General features: G+C 40.5%; 4 protein-coding genes across 4 annotated transcripts in view; 1 reads left to right on the forward strand and 3 right to left on the reverse strand.

Moving 5' to 3' along the window:
• Positions 1–388: 388 nt before the first annotated feature.
• Positions 389–1,646, reverse strand: CBG06201 (the record flags this gene model as incomplete). Its single annotated transcript, XM_045235665.1, has 4 exons — positions 389–614; positions 717–1,096; positions 1,143–1,384; positions 1,436–1,646. The coding sequence occupies 4 exons, from the start codon at positions 1,644–1,646 to the stop codon at positions 389–391; spliced, it is 1,059 nt and encodes a 352-aa protein (XP_045093042.1).
• Positions 1,647–3,439: 1,793 nt separating this feature from the next.
• On the reverse strand, positions 3,440–6,440 carry Cbr-snf-8 (the record flags this gene model as incomplete). Its single annotated transcript, XM_002633389.1, has 11 exons — positions 3,440–3,523; positions 3,568–3,852; positions 4,004–4,159; positions 4,207–4,503; positions 4,575–4,680; positions 4,724–4,847; positions 5,461–5,524; positions 5,570–5,711; positions 5,754–5,883; positions 6,084–6,312; positions 6,360–6,440. The coding sequence occupies 11 exons, from the start codon at positions 6,438–6,440 to the stop codon at positions 3,440–3,442; spliced, it is 1,698 nt and encodes a 565-aa protein (XP_002633435.1).
• Positions 6,441–9,033: 2,593 nt separating this feature from the next.
• Positions 9,034–10,704, forward strand: CBG06204 (the record flags this gene model as incomplete). Its single annotated transcript, XM_002633390.1, has 5 exons — positions 9,034–9,124; positions 9,173–9,525; positions 9,570–10,069; positions 10,119–10,334; positions 10,383–10,704. 5 exons carry the CDS (start codon positions 9,034–9,036, stop codon positions 10,702–10,704), a joined length of 1,482 nt encoding a protein of 493 aa, XP_002633436.1.
• A 1,161-nt stretch (positions 10,705–11,865) lies between these two features.
• Positions 11,866–18,657, reverse strand: part of Cbr-unc-22 — a gene marked incomplete at both ends in the record, with an annotated part of 35,080 nt that continues 28,288 nt past the window's right edge. The window contains 4 exons of the mRNA XM_045235666.1: positions 11,866–11,961; positions 12,013–12,110; positions 12,156–12,408; positions 12,456–18,650. Of these exons, the coding sequence (XP_045093041.1) occupies positions 11,866–11,961; positions 12,013–12,110; positions 12,156–12,408; positions 12,456–18,650 (6,642 nt within the window). The remainder of the gene's footprint in view (positions 11,962–12,012; positions 12,111–12,155; positions 12,409–12,455; positions 18,651–18,657) is intronic.

The raw sequence follows: 18,657 nt of genomic DNA on the forward strand, positions 1-18,657 counted from the left end.
AATATTTTTGGTTGTGGACCGAATGTCATTTCAAATCAAGGAATCTTTATATTATAGCATTCAATAAATTCGTTTGCTCACATCGTTTACAGTCTAAAAATACCTATCCATAAACTGAAAATCTTTCGTATTTAAAAGTTATTCAACAACACTGTCTGGGCGAGAAACGGGAGAATTGTTATTTTACAGGGAATTCAATAATTTCGAAAAGCAAATGGCAACACTACTCGGAATACCTCTATGATGACTAGGGAATAGAGTGAATGCACGGGGGGACAATTAATTTGTTTAGCTGTTTAATTATGAGTGGAAAAGAGGTACGGGACAATGTCTTAAATGGCAAAGTAGAAATACAATTATTACACCTCGAGGCAAAATGATTGGGCATTTATTCAGAAGTGGCAGCTGGAATTGGGACTCCTCCAGCTTGTTCGGCATCCAAAGCAGAAGTTGGATCACACACTTCGAGAATAGCACGACCTTCAACTTCCGACATAGAAAGCTGTTTCAGAACGGTGGATGCTTGATCAACTGGATAAACTCTGTAATCTGGGGCATCGATCTGTCCTCCTGCGATCAAATTAACGAGATTCTTGAGTTGCTCGATGCTTCCTCTGTAATAAAACATTATCAATCAAAATTAAAACAAAACCTAACCTAGTGACACCCATAATGGCAAGTCGGTTTTTGGCCACATGCTTTATTGGGAGTTGGACATCGAGCCAGAAAGACCTCCAACGAACAGAACACCTCCTTCGGCGAGACATTTCAATGAACGAGTGACGGTTCTTGGCGATGTTACGAAATCGAAAACGACGTTAACTCCAGTACGAGCAACATCTTTTGTTCTCATGATGAGATACTCTTCGAACTCTGAATCATCCCAGTGAACAACAAAGTCTGCTCCATTTCTTTCAGCAAGAGATAAACGTTCCTCTTTTGCATCAGCAACCATCAAACGAATCTTCTTATCATTGTTGATAGCCAGGAAATGCTTGGCGAGCTTGAGAAGCCACAATCCGAGACCTCCAGCTCCTACGATAAGAATGTTACAGAATCCTTTAGATTGCGAGAAAGCTTCAACAATCGGTCTCGCCTGCAGAATGGAGAATGATAAACTATGATTCAATAAAAAAACTTACTTGAAGAACAGCGGATAAAGCCCAGGTAGCACCGGCTGGAAGAATCGAGGCGACATGCATCGACAGAGCTTCTGGAATTTTAACAAGGAAGTGGAGAGTCGGAACGGCAACATAATCAGCATATCCGTGACTGCACATCTCGTCAGTCGGCCAAACAATAACCTTGTCACCAATATTCAAGTCATAGTCGCTTGGATTGCATTCACTACCGAACGATTCCACGATTCCCGATACTTCATAGCCTGAAAAATACTTAAATAAACATTTCAGTAATCTAAAAAACTTTTCCGAACCTGGAAACAAGCTAGTGTCCTTGATTCCATTTGTGATTCTGGCCTGCTTCGTGTTGGACACTTCGCGATCGGTCAAACAAACTCCAGCATAACAGACCTTGACACGAGCACCTTTTGGTGGGACGTCAGGAATCGGCTCTTCGTCGAAGAACTTCACCTCTCGGAGATCTTTTGGCGATCCTAACGAAATTCTTCTGTTAGTTGCTGGCATTTTCTGTAACATAAATATAGTTTTCAGATCAATATATTTAGATACAGTTTTATAAAGTACGACACAGATACTCGGAGAAGGCTAAATAAAAGCAGTTAGACATATCACGTGCATCTGTTTGCAAGAGACACAGTTCTGAAGAAAGAAATCAATATAATCAACAGTGTAAACATGAGAACCGAATGATATGTATTTTTCTTTTTAATTGACACTAGATGTTTCAGTTGTTCAATCAGTTTGCCATGTTTTTAGAAGCAGACGTGCCGAAAACAAAAATCTGCTGGATATCCGGAATTTCGCCATATCACGAAAACGGGGTCAGTGAGTTAGAAGGCACATTCTGCATGATTAATTGGGGGGGGGGGGAGTTCGAAATGTGTGGCAGAGAAAAAGAAAGAAAAACGCATATTAAATATTTATCGGTTAAGAATTATCCGGAAATCGAGAAAAAAGGAAGCATGAACTTCTGCAAAAAGCAGTTTCAAGCAGAGCGAAAACATGGCGAATGGAGAATATCTGAGGGAATAAGACAGTAGACGCAGACAACAGGGAAAAGGAAAGACGAAGAAGAAGTTTCTTGCATGTTTCCCATGCGCTCTTCACGTGCACGAAAACAGATTCTAGAAGAGAGTTAGGAATTCGCAAAAAATGGATAAAAAAGTGGCAAATACTCATTAGCTTGATGATCTTTTGCTAAATGCTCACTTGCTAAATATGATCACTTGCTAAACTCGCTCATTTGCTAAAATAGTCTCACTTGCTAAATTTCATTTGCTAAATTTTTATCATTTGCTAAAAATGAAAAAGTGGAAATTTTGGGTTTTGCTTTAAATTTTAGGCTTAGGCTTAAAAACCTGTTTTCCGGTAAGTAGTTTCAGCCTAAGCCTTCACTTTGAACAAATCCTCTATTTAGCAAATGATCAAAATTTAGCAATTGAAATTTAGCAAGTGAGACTATTTTAGCAAATGAGCGAGTTTAGCAAATGAGAATATTTAGCAAGCGAGCATTTAGCAAAAGATCATCAAGCTAATGAGTATTTGCCTAAAAAAGTTAGCGAAGTCGGCCAGCTTTCTCAAAAAAAGTGAACATTTTCAATGAAATGGAGGTGGAGAAATACTTATCCGCAAGTGAGAGAGACATTTATTTTGATAGAATGTAAACGAAAAATCGATAAAAACAATTTAGTATGTTTGTTTATGTGGCCTTTGAATTATGATGCTTGTTTTTTGTAGCGGGGAGAATGCTGGACACATCTCTCGTTGTGGTACAAGATTTATGATGAAACCCCAAAGTTTGACCATGGTGATCGGGTGATTGTTTGGGTGGGTCCGGACAATCGGTCGAGCAGATACTGATGGTTCAGAGGCAGATCATTTTTAACCTTTAATGCGGATTTTCAAGACACCTCGAAGTTCAGATTATGATGCCCTGCTTTTTTGCCATTATCTGTTTAGTAAAAATGGTTACACTGATGGTCTTTTTAAAACTTTTCATATTTCTCTAGGATATCTCTTTTTAAAAAAAATTGTTCATTAAAGGAGGCGAGACAGCAAAAATTTCGGGGGACAGTTCGGGGGACGAAATCGCGCCGCGCTTATGTAGACCATTTCCGAATTCAGTCAAAAACAATTTCTGGGTCGACTCCAAACTTTTTGAGGTTCCACTTCTCATGATGGGCCCCTTTTCATGTCCGACCTGAATAGATAATCCAATGAAATTTTTGGGTAGAATAATGATTATTCAAAGCAGTGTATTATCTTTATTTATATACAAAGTTAAGATGAAATATATTTTAGTATGAATAATGATCTAGATTCTTTTGTTTCTTGTGATCGTTCTCTTTATCATCGTTTGGGAACCACAAATCATTATACGTCTGGAAAATTTGGAAGAGTGATTCAGATATGAAATGAATCAAACCTCGAAAGTCACTGTTAATGGCTCCACAGTAGCTGTCGCTTCCTCAAACGATTCAATAGATTTGGAAAATTCAGAATTCAGCAGTTCCTCCAACTGTTCATCTTCTGAATTGTATTCTTCATCTGACTCCTCACCAATTTCCATTTCTTCTATCTGGAAATCTTTCACGTCAGTCCTGTCAAGTTCCCATTCCAAAATTTTGGTTCTGTCTGGGGTTTCTATTGAAAGATAAACACTCTTCCAATACCCATCCTGATCATATGGTTCTCTCTCGGGAAGACAATTCTGAAATTGTTTAGTGAATCATTGAGTTGGACAGACTTTGATTTTTTTTTTGACTTTTGCAAACTCCTTGTCCTTTTCTGACATGTTTTCAACTATCCGATTCCAGGAGCGCATGTTACGTTGGCAACTCCAAAGCATTTTCTTATCGAACTTCTTCTGGAAAAAAATTATTTGAGTAAGCAAGATCTAGCATACAAGATACATTTTTCTCGTATTTCGCTAGATACCGAACTATTTTCGAGTAGGAGCGATAACCAAAGATGAGTGGGATGATGATGACGAGGAAGACCAGAAAGAATAGAATAAACTGAAAAAAGATAAAAGAATAATACATTATGAAAAAAATCGTGTTACATCATAATAATAGTTGTAGTCCGGATCATTTTCTGGACTCGGATACTGTCGGAAAAATGAGGTCAACACATGAAAAATAGAAAAGGCGGGTGCCATTCGCCATCTCCATTTCCAAAATGACCATGTGTAGGCATGACTCCATTGGGAATCCGATGGATTCCCCATGAGGGAATGAATGTCACCATAGAAGATTTTTAATCCGTAGCATTCAAGTACAGTAAGAACTTCAGCGGTAATGAACAGTCCCGTAGCAACTTTTTGGACATCTTCAACCATTGGGATGTACGTTGAACCACCCTGATGTTAAGGAAGTTATTCCATAAGTTTGTAGTCCGAAACGTACATCGCAACAGAGAATAAGACCAAACGAAGCCATGACTATAGAAACTCCTATTGTAAAGTAGTTTTAAAAATGTGATCTTGTAGAAAAATGAATAGCATCCGCAAGAGAAACAGAGATAGTCTTCAGAACTACTAAAAATATTAATTTTGAATTTTGGAACTGTTTAATAGGAACCAACAAGCACAAAATTTCCAACCAACGACTAAAATTGCAATATAGTAAAAGAGCACCCAGAGCCATGCGTTATGGGCAACTTGTCGGAGAAGAACAGGCCATGTGGAATGAGTGAGAATAAGTCCTAAAATGAACATTAGAGTTTCCTTCTTCGTAATCGAATGATATACTAGGAGGTAGAACAGTTAAATCGTATACAGAGTCCCTTCCAATTGAATGACTGATATGTCCTAGAATGGAGAACAATGTTCCAGCTATGATCAAACTCAAAATGGTATCCAAAAGAACCGCTAGACTAGCAACCTAGAATCAGAATCTGTTCAGTTAAGACCTACCGTGTTTCTTATGATAGAAACCTACACAAACCGTCAAATTTAAGCTCAACTATCTCAATTCCCATGAGAGATATCAAAAATCTGTTAACTGATAAATTAGTTATCACAATATCACCAACATTTTATCAGTTTACAGATTTTTGATATCTTGCATGGAAACCGTGATAATCTTGTTCAAAGTTAGTGGTCTGGATGGGCTTCTATTAGAGGGAATAGGGTATGTTCTATTACTGACATAGAATGTTTGTCTTTGTGGTTGAGCCATCGAAGCCATTACAGTATGACCTCCAATTCCGATGCTCAACGATTGGATGACCAGATTCAAGGCATCAATCCACAATTGGCTGTATAAAAGTTCAGCCCATTCGACTCGTATCATTTCCATTATTCAGATAGTTGCACCATCTAGATGAAGAGCTCGAAAGAAAAAGAAAGGACAAATCAGAAATATTATCACTGTAGGAACCTGGAAATGCTATTTTTGCAAAGTTGAATTGGACTACTTTCTTACATAAATCAGAGGGGTAGTCTTGTTTCCAGCTCTCAATTGGATGAACGCAATTGAGAGCCAAATTATAAAAATGGAGCATGCCATTCCAGAGTCAAAATTGGAGAATGACATGTGAGATTTCACAGATTTATGAACTACCGAACTGTAAATATAACATCGAAAATTCTAATGAGACAAGGCATACTGTAGATACTGTTCTTCTGCTGATTGGATTCCTTCTGTGGGGAGATCTGTTTCATTGACACATACTCCCTTGAACACGATGTGACCAGATCTTAGATCGGGACATTTTTCGTCGAAAAACTGATAACAGTCTAAAAAATGGTTGTTATTTATTTTTGTAGTTCTGTTTTCATAAGTGTACCTTTCGTATTCCAGCGATTATCACAAGTCGACCAAGGCATTCTTAATTTCGATCAAGGTCTAGATAAAGAAACAACAAATTTGAAAGCTCGGGCAACCGAATACTGGTATGGGAAAAGAATCAAGATAGCAGAAACTAAAGACATCCAACCGAATCCTTGTAGAATGGGTGCACATCGTATCATGAAAAGCATTAGGGAACTTCTGTGATACTGTCCAATAATCGATTCAAGATAATGAGCTGGATATCCAATTACAATGAGCATACAGAAATAGGCAATTAGGAAAGCGCCTCCTCGATACTCATGAACTTTTGCAGGAAATATTATAAAGTTAGTGAGTCCAATGCAGAGATTGTTAACAGAGAAAAAGTATTCATACTGAAATTTCATCTGATATGAGCCTATTGGCGGTACCACTTTCCTACCCATGTTTTGAATTGATGACGAGATGGTTCTTCGTTTTTAGATTCTTTTTTTGTTGCGATTAAATTTTCAGTTTCTACCATGTCTAAATAGGCGTTAGTCTTCCGGAATCTGACGACATCAGCCAGCTGCGTGGATCACCTACTTTTTGTGCTCCTCGAAGAATATGAAAGTTTACGTTAAAATATCAGGTTGTCTATATTTTATTTTTAGCTTCGTACAAACGAGTGTTAACATGGATAAATTTAATAATTCTTAAATGAAATATGCATAGAACTTTTTCATGTTTTTTTTCAACAGCCCACGCTCTCCCACAGAACAATTCCGAACTGCAAATTAATTTTTGATCTACAGAAAAAAGTTTGGCGCGATCACAATTGCAGGTCTAAAACCATAATTTCAGAATTATTTACCTGATTTTGTGGAGTTCCAAGATGATTCAAATGATTCTTAAAAAATTAATTAGTGGTTGTAGATTCATGTATGGTCGTTTTCCGGAAGAAAACATGTCAAAAATGGTCATTTTTTAAAGTTTTTTACAGAAAAAATCTATCTCCTTTTTCAGTTTTTTTACATTTCTAGGAGTTCTATATTTCAAAAAAACCGAAATTATTTTCTCTACATTTTCTATGGATGAATTTTTAATTCGTCTGACAAAACTTTTTTTATAATCAAAAAACAACTCAAAAAATGCTATTTTGTGCAATTTCATGAGGTTTTTGAATTATAAAAAAGTGTTGTCAGACAAATTAAAAATTCATCCATAGAAAATGTAGAGAAAATAATTGCTTTTTTTTGAAATATAGAACTCCTAGAAATGTCAAAAACTGAAAGAGGAGATAGATTTTTTCTGTAAAAAACTTTCAAAAATGACCATTTTTGACATTTTTTCTTCCGGAAAACGACCATACATGAATCTATAACCACTAATTAATTTTTTAAGAATCATTTGAATCATCTTGGAACTCCACAAAATCAGATAAAAAATTCTGAAATTATGGTTTTATGGTTTTAGACCTGCAATTGTGATCGCGCCAAACTTTTTTTCTGTAGATCAAAAATTAATTTGCAGTTCGGAATTGTTCTGTGGGAGAGCGTGCAGCCGCAGAGATTTCTGAAAAAAAATCACAGAAAATTTTTACATTTCAGGTTACTGTCAATTTAAAGGCGCATTGCAGAGACTGTTGTGTAGGCTTCGCACAGATAGATTTAGTACTGTGCGCGCCATAGTTTTTCGCTTTCGTCGAATATTTCTCTCCAAAATCAACTTATCCTGCTTTTAATATGAATTTCTCGTGCTTTGATTACCGAATTGCTGATTCATTTGTTCACACATCTTTTAGATCAAATTTACACATTAAAATTCAGGTTATTCGCTATCTGCATGATTACACTGGCAGGGGATTCCCCCAAAATTTTGCGAATTATATTTATGAAAAGTTTCAGATGTTTTTATCCCGATTTTTTTTCTCTGTTGCAGGTTGAATGAGTAGTTCTGATTGACAATTGAGTGATTTTGAAACCTTAATTTTGTTGCATTATTCACTTTGTCGAAATCTACGCCTACATGTGTTTGTAGCACGAAATTCCATCGAGATCAAATATGCAAATGCGCATTTTCTGAATTGTTGAATCTGTCGGCTGACGCAGCCGCCCCTTATTATCACCCGTCGCCTTTCTAATGATATCACATCGCTTGTCGAAGAAGGTATTCCCCCAATTTTCCGCCGCAATTAATGAGGCTTAGAAATTTCGAGAGATCGTTTAAAAAGCAAATATTGTTTGGCTAGTTCTTCTAACTTTTGTTTGAACAGTGATTTTATAAGATTGTCTACTGACCATCGGTCACCGGCTCAATCGTTTTTCCTCACTTAATACGGTGCTTCCCTCGCTTCTGTCAACTTGCTAATTCTAGAGACCGACCGAACCGTTTTAGATTCGTCTCGGAAAATCATAAATTTCCCACTATGATCTCCCTGAGTCTTATCTGGTTTCACACACAAGTAGCATGAGTTCCCGATGGCGTCTTGTTAATTTATCTAGTTTTGCTACCGGAAAACGGCATGTTACATCTGTAAAAGCATACCGTATATCCTCATCTCTCTGGCCTGTTCAGATTCGAGTACATTCCCGAACGATATCTCATTCCGTACAACCTGGGTGCGTTTGTCCGTACGTGTCTCTTGGCAAGATAATATGCAAATATTCGTCTACATCATCATCCCCACCGTTTCCTTGTTATGTCTTCGTTTGTCCGCGTCGTAGACACCTCGTGGGTGGGCGGGGTCACCTGCCTACCCATTATGGTCGGACCATACTCACTATCTACATCTATGCATACACATTCCCTCACGCTCATTACGCTACAAATGTTTCCCATTCTCTTTTCTTAGTCTAAACGAGTCGAACGTATTCTTTTATGACTCATATAAGTATTTTCAATCATACAACTTGCAAATTTGTACTTTTTTCAGAGCCCTTTCTTCGTCTACGCTCGCTCAACTCTCAAACGGAACAAACCCAAATCACACGACAGAAGAAAAGTCTACGTTCGAGGCAGTGTTTGTGGCGTGGCCCAAACTTAAATCTGCCGAAGACCTTCACCAATTCACTGGAGCCACAACTTCATAGACTAACTACCCCGCGACCTATATTTATCCTCTCTGTGCTCTAGGAATGACTTCTGATCCTTCTCTACTCTCATGGAATGGCGTTCGCCTGTTCCTCATTTGCTCACTACTCACTGCGATGACTAATTTTCCTTCAGGTTTGTAAATCAACATATTCCTTTTGGCACCATTCAATGTTCTTTCAGGATTCTCTCACACATCCGTTAACACCGCCGTTCACAAACTCAATGAATACCTGAATAGTTCATTCACGGAACGGTACCGACCATTAGATCATGAAGAAGTGTCTCTTCTCAAATCTGGAATCAACTCAGCCTGGTATCTTTTCCAAGTCATCGGCGCAATGTGCAGTCCTTTCCTCTGTGACACCTACGGCAGAAAAGTTGCATTTGCTCTTTCAATCGCATTCATGACTCTCGCTGGCGCGATGCAGATGATCGCTAGTTTCACACCATATTCAGAAGTTTTGATTACCGGAAGACTGATCGCTGCTGTATTCTCTCCGCTTAGTGATGCAGCATTGATTCTCTATCTTCAGGTTGATAAGAATACTTTTTACAATTTGGAAATCTTGTTTTACAGGAAATCTCTCCAGCTTCCCTCCGTGGAACGATGTCATCTCTCTACTCCACTGGATACTCTACAATGTGTTTGCTCGGAATGTTGCTCGGACACGAAGGTCTTCTTGGACATTCACTTTCGGTGCTTCTTTTTGTTCCGGTCATCCCTGGAATTCTGTCTACGGCGTTTATCCTTTGGATGCCTGACACCCCAAAGTTCTTACTTTTGGTGAAAAAAGACAAGGTGGCTGCACTGAAATCACTAAGGTTCTTCCAAGGATTCCTGCCTGATCAAGCTCTACTTATCGATTCGATGGAACAACACCAAAAAGAAGAATTGGCTGCTAACAATAAAAACAATATTGAAGATAAAGAACCAGCAACTTCAGTGATGCACATTCTGACGACCCCACATCTTAGGAAGGCAATGTTGTTGTCCGTTGCTGCAGCAGTTTTAACACTTCCTTTCTATCCGATCCTTCAGAGCAGCACATTCTTCTTCACTGATATGGGCGTAGATATGTAAGATCATATTATGAAAATAAAGGATGTTTCTAAGAACTGATTACAGGAGAACATCTCAAATGGCCTCAAGTTTGATGATGGTGGTGCTCACGGTCTCTTCTATCTGCTCTACCTTGATCATCGACAAAGTTCCTCGCAGAGTTCTTCTCCTCACATGCGGATCATGCACGGTTCTTTTTCTGACTGTCTTCGCTGTAGCAGAGCAAATGCACCAACAATCGATCGCTATGGGAGCATGTTTCGGATTCGTCATGGCCTATGGGTGAGTCTGCTTTGGAAAATAACAACGAAAATAACTTTTTCTATTCAGAATCGGAGTCGGCCCCGTTATCTGGTCTATCCCACCAGAGTTGTCTCCACTGGCCAACAGATCAATGATGTTCTGCTTCGTTTACTCGATTCATAGCTGTCTCGTAGTTGTGACCAATTTCTCAACTATTCCACTCTTCATGAACATCGGCGCCTTCTCGTTTGTGGTCTTGTTCGCCATTCCATCAGCTCTGGCATTGGTCTACTTGCTGACCTGTCTCCCAGAGACCAGCGGACGCGAGATTCATGTCATCATCAACGAACTCAAAGGGTTCATCGAGGACAAAGAACCATCTGCAGATATTATTTCTGCTGTTGCCTAATCAGTCTTCATTTAATTTATTCATTCCTGAGCACTTTGAGAAATGGTCGCGGGGTAGACCTTGTTTTGTTTCATCTCATGTATTTTTGATTGTATCTTGTGTCAGCCTTTTGTATCTGTCTAACAGAATTTTGATATTCACACACCGCATGTCTTTCTCACCCCAATTTTGCTGGTATCACACACTCACCTCAGAAAACAAATTATGTATTTTTATCATTATAAATTGCTTTAATACTCGAATTCAGTCGTTTAAATTTACTAATCGGAACAACACTTGAAATCCAGAGAAAATAGAGAAATTTAAAAGATAAAAAACACCCCAGGCTGACGAGAGAGAAAGATTTACAACTGTTTAGAGAAGACGAATAGATTCAGCCAGATTTGAGCTATTTTTTCAGAGTTTAAAGTTTCGGTCACATTTCGAAATTTTTACAATTGCAATACAGGAAAAACATCAGGATATGTGGAGAAGCTACCAAACTAAAGCTATCAATTGAAATACAGTCAAGCAAATAGAAAAAGAGAAGATTCGGAGAGAATTTGTCCCGAATTCAAACGTCATCGACTCTTGAAATAGAAAATAGAAATTGATACCTAGACAGAGAAAAATTTAATCAGAGAATCAGGGTCCCGAACTGAAAAACTGACTTGGAAAAGAGGAAAATCAATAAAAGAGAGTTAGGATAAGACCACTTCAGAATCACGATGTCCCATTTCTTGATTCTTAGGTGGAATATACAGAAAAATATAGAAATTTCGAAATGTGACTGGAAATTTTGTTGGAAAGATTTCTCAAAACTGACTGAAACTATTGCTGAAATTACAATGAAAGCATGTGTGTTTTGAGTTTTAGAGAATTAAAAAGAAATAAAAAAAGAGATTACAAAAAAAAGAAAGAGTTGGTGTTGACAGGGTGAGAAAAAGCCGGGGTTTGTGATTTATTACTTGATATAAAAAGAAAAAGAAAAGTGGAGAGAAGAAGAAGACAAAAGGATGAAAAACACGAATATCAAATGGCGAAAGAAATTTGGCGAAAACTGGGAAATTTAGACAGGGAAAAGCGGAAAGAATTTAAGGAAGAAAATTATTGGTTGGGCTAGGTGTGATGACTACAAAAATAGATACAAATAAACGGAAAACACAGGATTTGTTTTGGATCTTAAATCAGAAGAAGAGCTGCCGCATACTTTGCAATTGCCTTCTTCTCTCTCACCACTTTGGCTACATAAATTCCGTCGTCGTCCTGCTCGACGTTCTGAAATATAGGCGCAAATTAGTTTTCAAATTTCGAAGAAATTCTTCATGCCTTAATGTCAAGCTTGAAGGTATTTCCGGACTTGACAGATTTGACCCGTTCGTTCTTTTCGATTTTTTCCGATCCACGGAACCACTGTACTGTGAGACCTGAAATAGAAATTTTATTATTCTGAAATGCGGTCTAGTCTATACCTTCAACATTTTCAAAATCAATTGAGAAGGAAGTGGATCCACCGAGTGGAGCAGAGACAGATGATGGTAGTCGGGTGACTGGTGGATCGGCTTTTTCTCCAACGACAACCAAAGAAGCTACAGAAACAATGTTGGTTCCCTTCGATCGAACTTCCAGTTGGTAGTGTCCAGCATCAGATGCTTCAGCTGAGTTCACAGTCAACAGAAGGGTATCGCCGTTTTGAGAAATGCTGGTCTTCTCTCCATCGGTTAACTGAAAATCAAGAAAAATTATTCTGAAAATTGCCATTCTTAGCATACCTCTTGTCCATTTCTCATCCATAAAATTTCATCTGGAGTTCCTTCAATTCTGGCTTCAAAAGTAACGGCTTCTCCAGTTTTCACAACTTCTCCTGCCAAATGTTTTGCGACACGAAGTTGGTTTTCAGCTGTTTCAACATGTCCATTTACAAGTGGTTGCTCTCCTTTTACTGTCAAAGTTGCTCTTGTTTGTTCTTGTCCAGCAGAGTTTGAAGCACGGCAGAGATATTGTCCTTCGTCTGATTTTTTTATGTCACTGACTCTCAACGTGGCTTTTCCACCAACAAACGAGGATCGATATCGGGAATCAGAATCGGAAATTCGTTCTCCGTTATGAAGCCATTCAATGAGTGGTTCTGGTTGTCCGGTGACTTGGGCAGAGAATTCAACTGATTCTCCGACGTCGGTTTCAGCATCGGAAAGTTGAAGAGTGAATGATGGAAGTTCATTGGTAATCTTTGTTTTGAGGTCATCAGCAGCTGATCTGACATCTGGTGATACGTCACGGATGAGGGATCTTCTTCTCATATCCGCATAGGAATGGGATCTTTCAACATCGGTTCCAGTAGACAGGGTATCATAAGCTCGTCTTGGTCTGAACGAAGAAACACGTGGAATTGGTTCTCCGCCTTTAGTTTGAACAGTCAGAACACATTCAGAAACATCCATTCCAAGATCGTTGGTAGCAGTGACGGTGTAGGTTCCAGCGTCGTCGACACGTGCATTGAAGATTTCAAGAGAGCATACACCACTTCTGAAGGACACTTGCACACGGTCTTCATCCACTGGATGTCCATTCTTCATCCATTCAATCGTTGGATTTGGATTTCCTTGCAACGAGCATGTCAATTTGCATTGATGGTTCTTTTGGATCAAACGGTTTCTCAGATGGAATGTGAACTTTGGAGCAGATCTTCTCTCCTTGAACTCCTCAACCTTTGGTGGACTTGGTGCTCTCTTCATTGGTTCTAATGGCTCGAATTTGAGTGGTGCTGATTGACGAGTGACATTCAAGAACACGATTTCCTCCTTTGCACCATAAGAATTCTTAGCACGAACGGTGTATTCTCCCTTATCATCTCCCTTAACTCTATTGATTGTCAATCCATAATCATTTCCATTGTATCTCTTCATGTACTTCACACTCTGTTTCAACTCTCTGTCATCCTTATGCCACGTCACAACTGGTGGAGATGAGGCGATAACTCTGCAGTAGAAGTTGGCAGATTGTCCTTCGGCGACTTCGGTTCCATATGGCTTGACAATGAATCTTGGCTGAGCTTCAGATCTATCCCAGAAGGCGTCACGGATTGAATACTCTTGGGGTCTGTGCTTTCTTAATGAAGAATAGTTGGAAATTCTTCCAAGTGGTGGAAGTGGTTCTGGCCAAGCATCATATTTCGATTTGATTGAATCACGAATCTTGGTGTATCTGCTGCTTGGAATCTGGGAATCACGTCCTGGAACGCTTCCTGGAGAGAGCCATGGATGCTCCAAAGCTTGATGAATGGTCATTCTGGAGTTTGGATCAGCAAGAAGAAGCTTTCTGATGAAGTCCTTTCCGTCTTCAGAAATGCTGGAGAATGCAGAATCATCCATGTTCCAGTCACAACTCTGAAAATTAGAAATAGTTAAAAAAGAAGATGTAAGACCAAAAACAATTACCTTGACATTCCTCAGTGTGTCATCATCGTTCTCTCCTCCAAACGGCGAGAGTCCGGATAGAAGAATGTAAGAGAGGACTCCGACGCTCCACATATCGGTATAATATCCGACTGGCTTGCCCTCGGCAACTTCTGGAGCGGCGAATTCGGCTGTTCCGGTGGTGACTTTCACAGATTGTTTTGGATCGAGATGGGCGGTAAGTCCAAAGTCAATCAGTTTCAATTCATTGCTTCTCTTGGTTGTGAACATGATATTTTCTGGCTTCAAATCCAAATGCACATAGTTGTTCTCATGCATATGACACAAGGCTTTGCACACTTGTCTCATATACTCGACTGCTTCATCTTCACTCATTCGGTTGTGTTCATCGGCGACCTTCTCGAAAAGTTCTCCTCCACTCATGAATTCGTAAATCATAACCATTTCGTTGTCATCTTCGAAGGCATCATGAAGGTTTACAAGTGTTGGGTGTCTCAAAACAGACATTGTTTGGATCTCTTTCCTGACTGTTTCCTTATCAGCTTCATGTGGAGTCATCACGAATTTCGCGGCAAAGTTATTTCCGGTTGCTCTTTCTGTGACTCTGTGAACAACTCCAAAGGCTCCTGTTCCAAGTTCCTCATGGATATCGTAGTGATCAAGAACATGATCGTGTTTGATTTCAACTGGTTGAGGGTAGTATTGCTTCCAGATATCAAAGACGTAGTTGTCGTAGTTAGAAGAGATAGCTCCCTTTCCACGAACAATTTTTCCTTGCTCATCCACATCATATCCACGTCTTCTCTTTCTTTCGTCTCCTGGAATGGTGACTGGCGCAGTTGGCTCACATGGTTTCGATGGTCCATGTTTGTTCTCGGCAGTTATTCTGAACTCATACTGCTTTCCAGCACGAAGTCCTTCAACAGTAGTGTAGGTGTATCTACTCTTGGCACATGGGGCCCATGATCCTCCCATAGCTTCTCTCTTCTCAATGGTGTAGTTGGTAACCAATGATCCTCCGTCGAGTGCTGGTGGTTTCCAAGACAAGATGACAGCTTCATCAAGGATATTCTCAATGATTGGGAATCTTGGTGGTTCAGGAACATCGGCAACGGTGACATTAACGATTCCAGAATCAGATCCAACAGAGTTCTCAACGACGACACGGTACTCTCCGAAGTCTTCACGGCTGGCATCGGAAATTCTCAATGTGGCAAACTTGTCGTCGGTGGTGATACTGTACTTGCTGTTGTTCTCAATCTTCTCACCATCCTTGGTCCATCTAGCTTCTCCTTGTGGGAATGCTTTGTATGGAATCTTCAACTCAACGGTTTCTCCCTTTTGTGCTTCATATCCTCCGTGGTATTTTGGTGGGATGAAGACACGTGGCTTGGTCTTGATTCTCAAGCTGGCTCTTGTGCTACGAGTTCCCGATGAGTTTGTGGCACGACAAGTGTATTCGTCGGCATCATCAGAAGTCAAGTCGTTGATGATAAGAACTTGCTTGTCTCCCTTGTTGATAAGAGTGTACTTGCTGGTGTCCACGAGCTCCTTGCATCCCTTGAACCATCTGTATTCTGGTCTTGGATTTCCACTGACAGTACATTCGAATGTCACACTTCTACCGACTTCTTCATTCAAATCACTTAATGGACTGACAATCTTCGGTCCTTCCCCAGCTCCAGAAGCCTTGAACAAAGTTTGATCAAGTTCCGTTGGATCGGAAAGTCCGGCATCGTTGGCGGCAAACACTCTGTATCTGTACTTTCTTCCATCGATGAGATTTGGAACATTGTAGGTGTTTTGTGGAGATGGATTCTGATTGCATCTGAACCATTCGTCATGTCCTTCCTCTTGTTTTTCAATGATGTATCCACGAAGACGACCTCCACCATCAGATGATGGTCGTTGCCATGAGAGAGTGACATAGTCTCCTCCGACTTGAATAATTTCCAAGTTAATTGGAGACGTTGGTGGGTCGAATGGAAGACGAGCAACAATTGGATGCTCACTGACAAGTGGAGCTCCGATTCCATTCTCGTTCTGAGCGGAAACTCGGAATTCGTACTCGTGATTTTCGAACAATCCGGTGACAATGTAGTTCATATCCTTGACATTCGATGTGACAGTAACCCATTCATCCTTTGATAAGTCTCTTTTCTCAACAACATAGCTGGTGATCTTCGATCCTCCATCGGTGACTGGTGGTCTCCATGACAAAGTAGCTGTGCTTGGTCCAATGTTGCTGATGTGAAGTGGACCTTGTGGTGCTTCCGGCAATCCAGTGACATTGAGCCAGAATCCAGTAGTCGCTTCTCCGGAATCGTTAGAGACGGTGTACTCATATCTTCCAGCTTCTCTGACTGACAATGCTGGGATGGTGATGAGAATATGATCATCGAATTCGACAGTTCTGATTGTTGGGTGATCCATATCGATTTCTTCTTTGTTCAATACCAAACTATGACGGAATGGTGCTGTTCCAGAGAAATAAATCTTGAGACGAACAAGATCTCCACTTGGAAGGATAGTATTTGGAACGTCCTTCTCAATAACTGGTGGGGCTTGAACAATGAGTTTTGCAGTTGCAGTGTCGCTTCCATAAGAATTGAACACTTCAACAGTGTACTCTCCTGCATCAATATCCCAGACTTCCTTGATGGTGAATTTGTATACTCCATCGCTTGATTCAAATCTGTATCTGCTGCTCTCTGGAAGTTCTCTTCCGTTTCTGAGCCATCTTGCAGTTGGTTCAGGTCTTCCGACGGCTTCACAGACGAATACAGCTCTTCTGTTGTATGGTTGAGCAGTGTCTTCTGGTTTGACCACAATTTGAGGACGGGTTCCTCCGGATTCTTGAATCTTGATTGGTCCAGATGGAAGTGATGGAATTCCTTTTCCTGCTGCGTTGATGGCGACAACACGGAATTCGTAGTCGTTGAACTCCTTGAGCTTATCAACAGTGAATTCTGGTTCGCGCACATTGTAATCACTGACGACAGTCCACAAAGTGCTTCCATACTCTCGCATCTCAACATTGTATCCGGTGATCTTAGATCCTCCGTCTTCGAGTGGTGGCATCCAAGTGATAGTACAATGATTGCGTCCGATAGATTTGGCTCCAACTTGAATTGGTGGTCCTGGTGGTCCATATCTCGATTTGAGTTGGCATCTTTCAGACGGTGGAGATGGTTTAGAGAATCCAGCAGCATTCTTGGCAATGATTCTGAATTCGAATTCTCCGTTCTGACGAAGTCCGGTAACACGTGTATGGCACTGTTCGGCGAGATCCGATTTGGCATTGATCCATCTTCCAGAAGAAGTATCTCTGTATTGCACTTGGTATCCGATAACCTTCGATCCTCCATCCTTTGGTGGATCCCATTCCAATTCAGCCCAAGTTGAATCCTTATCACGGACAGTTGGAGCCTCTGGTTGGTTGGGCACATCGAATTGGTACTTGGTAACGACGACCTCGGAAAGTTCGCATGGCTCAGAAACTCCATATTGAGTCTCAGCACGGATACGGAATCGGTATCTGTTGTCCTTGATGAGTCCTCCGACAGTGTAGTTCAAATTGCGGACGAAAGAAGAAACCTTCTCCCACTTTCCATCAGAATGACGAAGATCAAGCTTCTCGACGATGTAGTTGGTAATTGGAGATCCTCCGTCGGATGATGGTGGCATCCAGTAGAGAGTACAACAATCTGGAGCAATATCCTCAACTCTGATGTGTTGTGGTGGTGCTGGTTTGTCGACAACTTTCAGACGGATACTGGCAGAATCACTTCCTTGGCTGTTTTCAAGTTCAACAAAGTAGAGTCCTCCATCAGTCAATTCAGACTTTTCAATAGTCAATGTAGCCAAGAAGTCACTGTATTCCACCTTGATTCTTGGATCTGTTGCACTGATCTTCTTCTCTCCCTTTGAGAAAGTAACCTTTGGAGCTGGGGAAGCAGCGAATGGTACCAAGATTTTAGCACGATCTCCTGCATAAGCCAAAACATCTCTGGTGAGCATTCCCATGTTGATCTTTGGTCTGGTTGGTGCGTTGTCAGCGGTGATTGGAACAGAGTTAGCACTGTATTCTCCTTGTCCGGCAGCATTGTAAGCAGCCACTCTGAACTCGTAGGTCTTCTTTGGTGTGAGTCCAGTGACACGGTGTTTAGTGTCAAGGATATTTCCAAATGCAGCTTTTGTCCATTCAGTGGTTCCAGCTTCTCTCTTCTCGATAACGTATCCTTGAATTGGAGCTCCTCCATCAGAAGTTGGTCTAGTCCATTGAAGAGTGATAGCTTCTTCAGAGGTCTCAACGGCTTCTGGTTGTCCTGGTGCTCCTGGAGTGTCGAATGGATTCTTGGCAACAATAGCGTCATCGGTCTCGAGTGGTTCTCCGACTCCGTATTGGTTTTCAGCCCGAACACGGAATTCGTATGGAGTGTTGGCATCCAAGTTACGGACACGAAGAGTGGTTCCTACTGGATGTCCGACGGTGACCCAGTCTCCCTCCCGGAGTTCTCTTTTCGAACACGTAATTTGTGATCTCAGCTCCTCCACT

The sequence above is a fragment of the Caenorhabditis briggsae genome, assembly GCF_000004555.2.
Source record: "Caenorhabditis briggsae complete genome, chrIV, whole genome shotgun sequence".
Lineage (NCBI taxonomy): Eukaryota > Metazoa > Nematoda > Chromadorea > Rhabditida > Rhabditidae > Caenorhabditis > Caenorhabditis briggsae.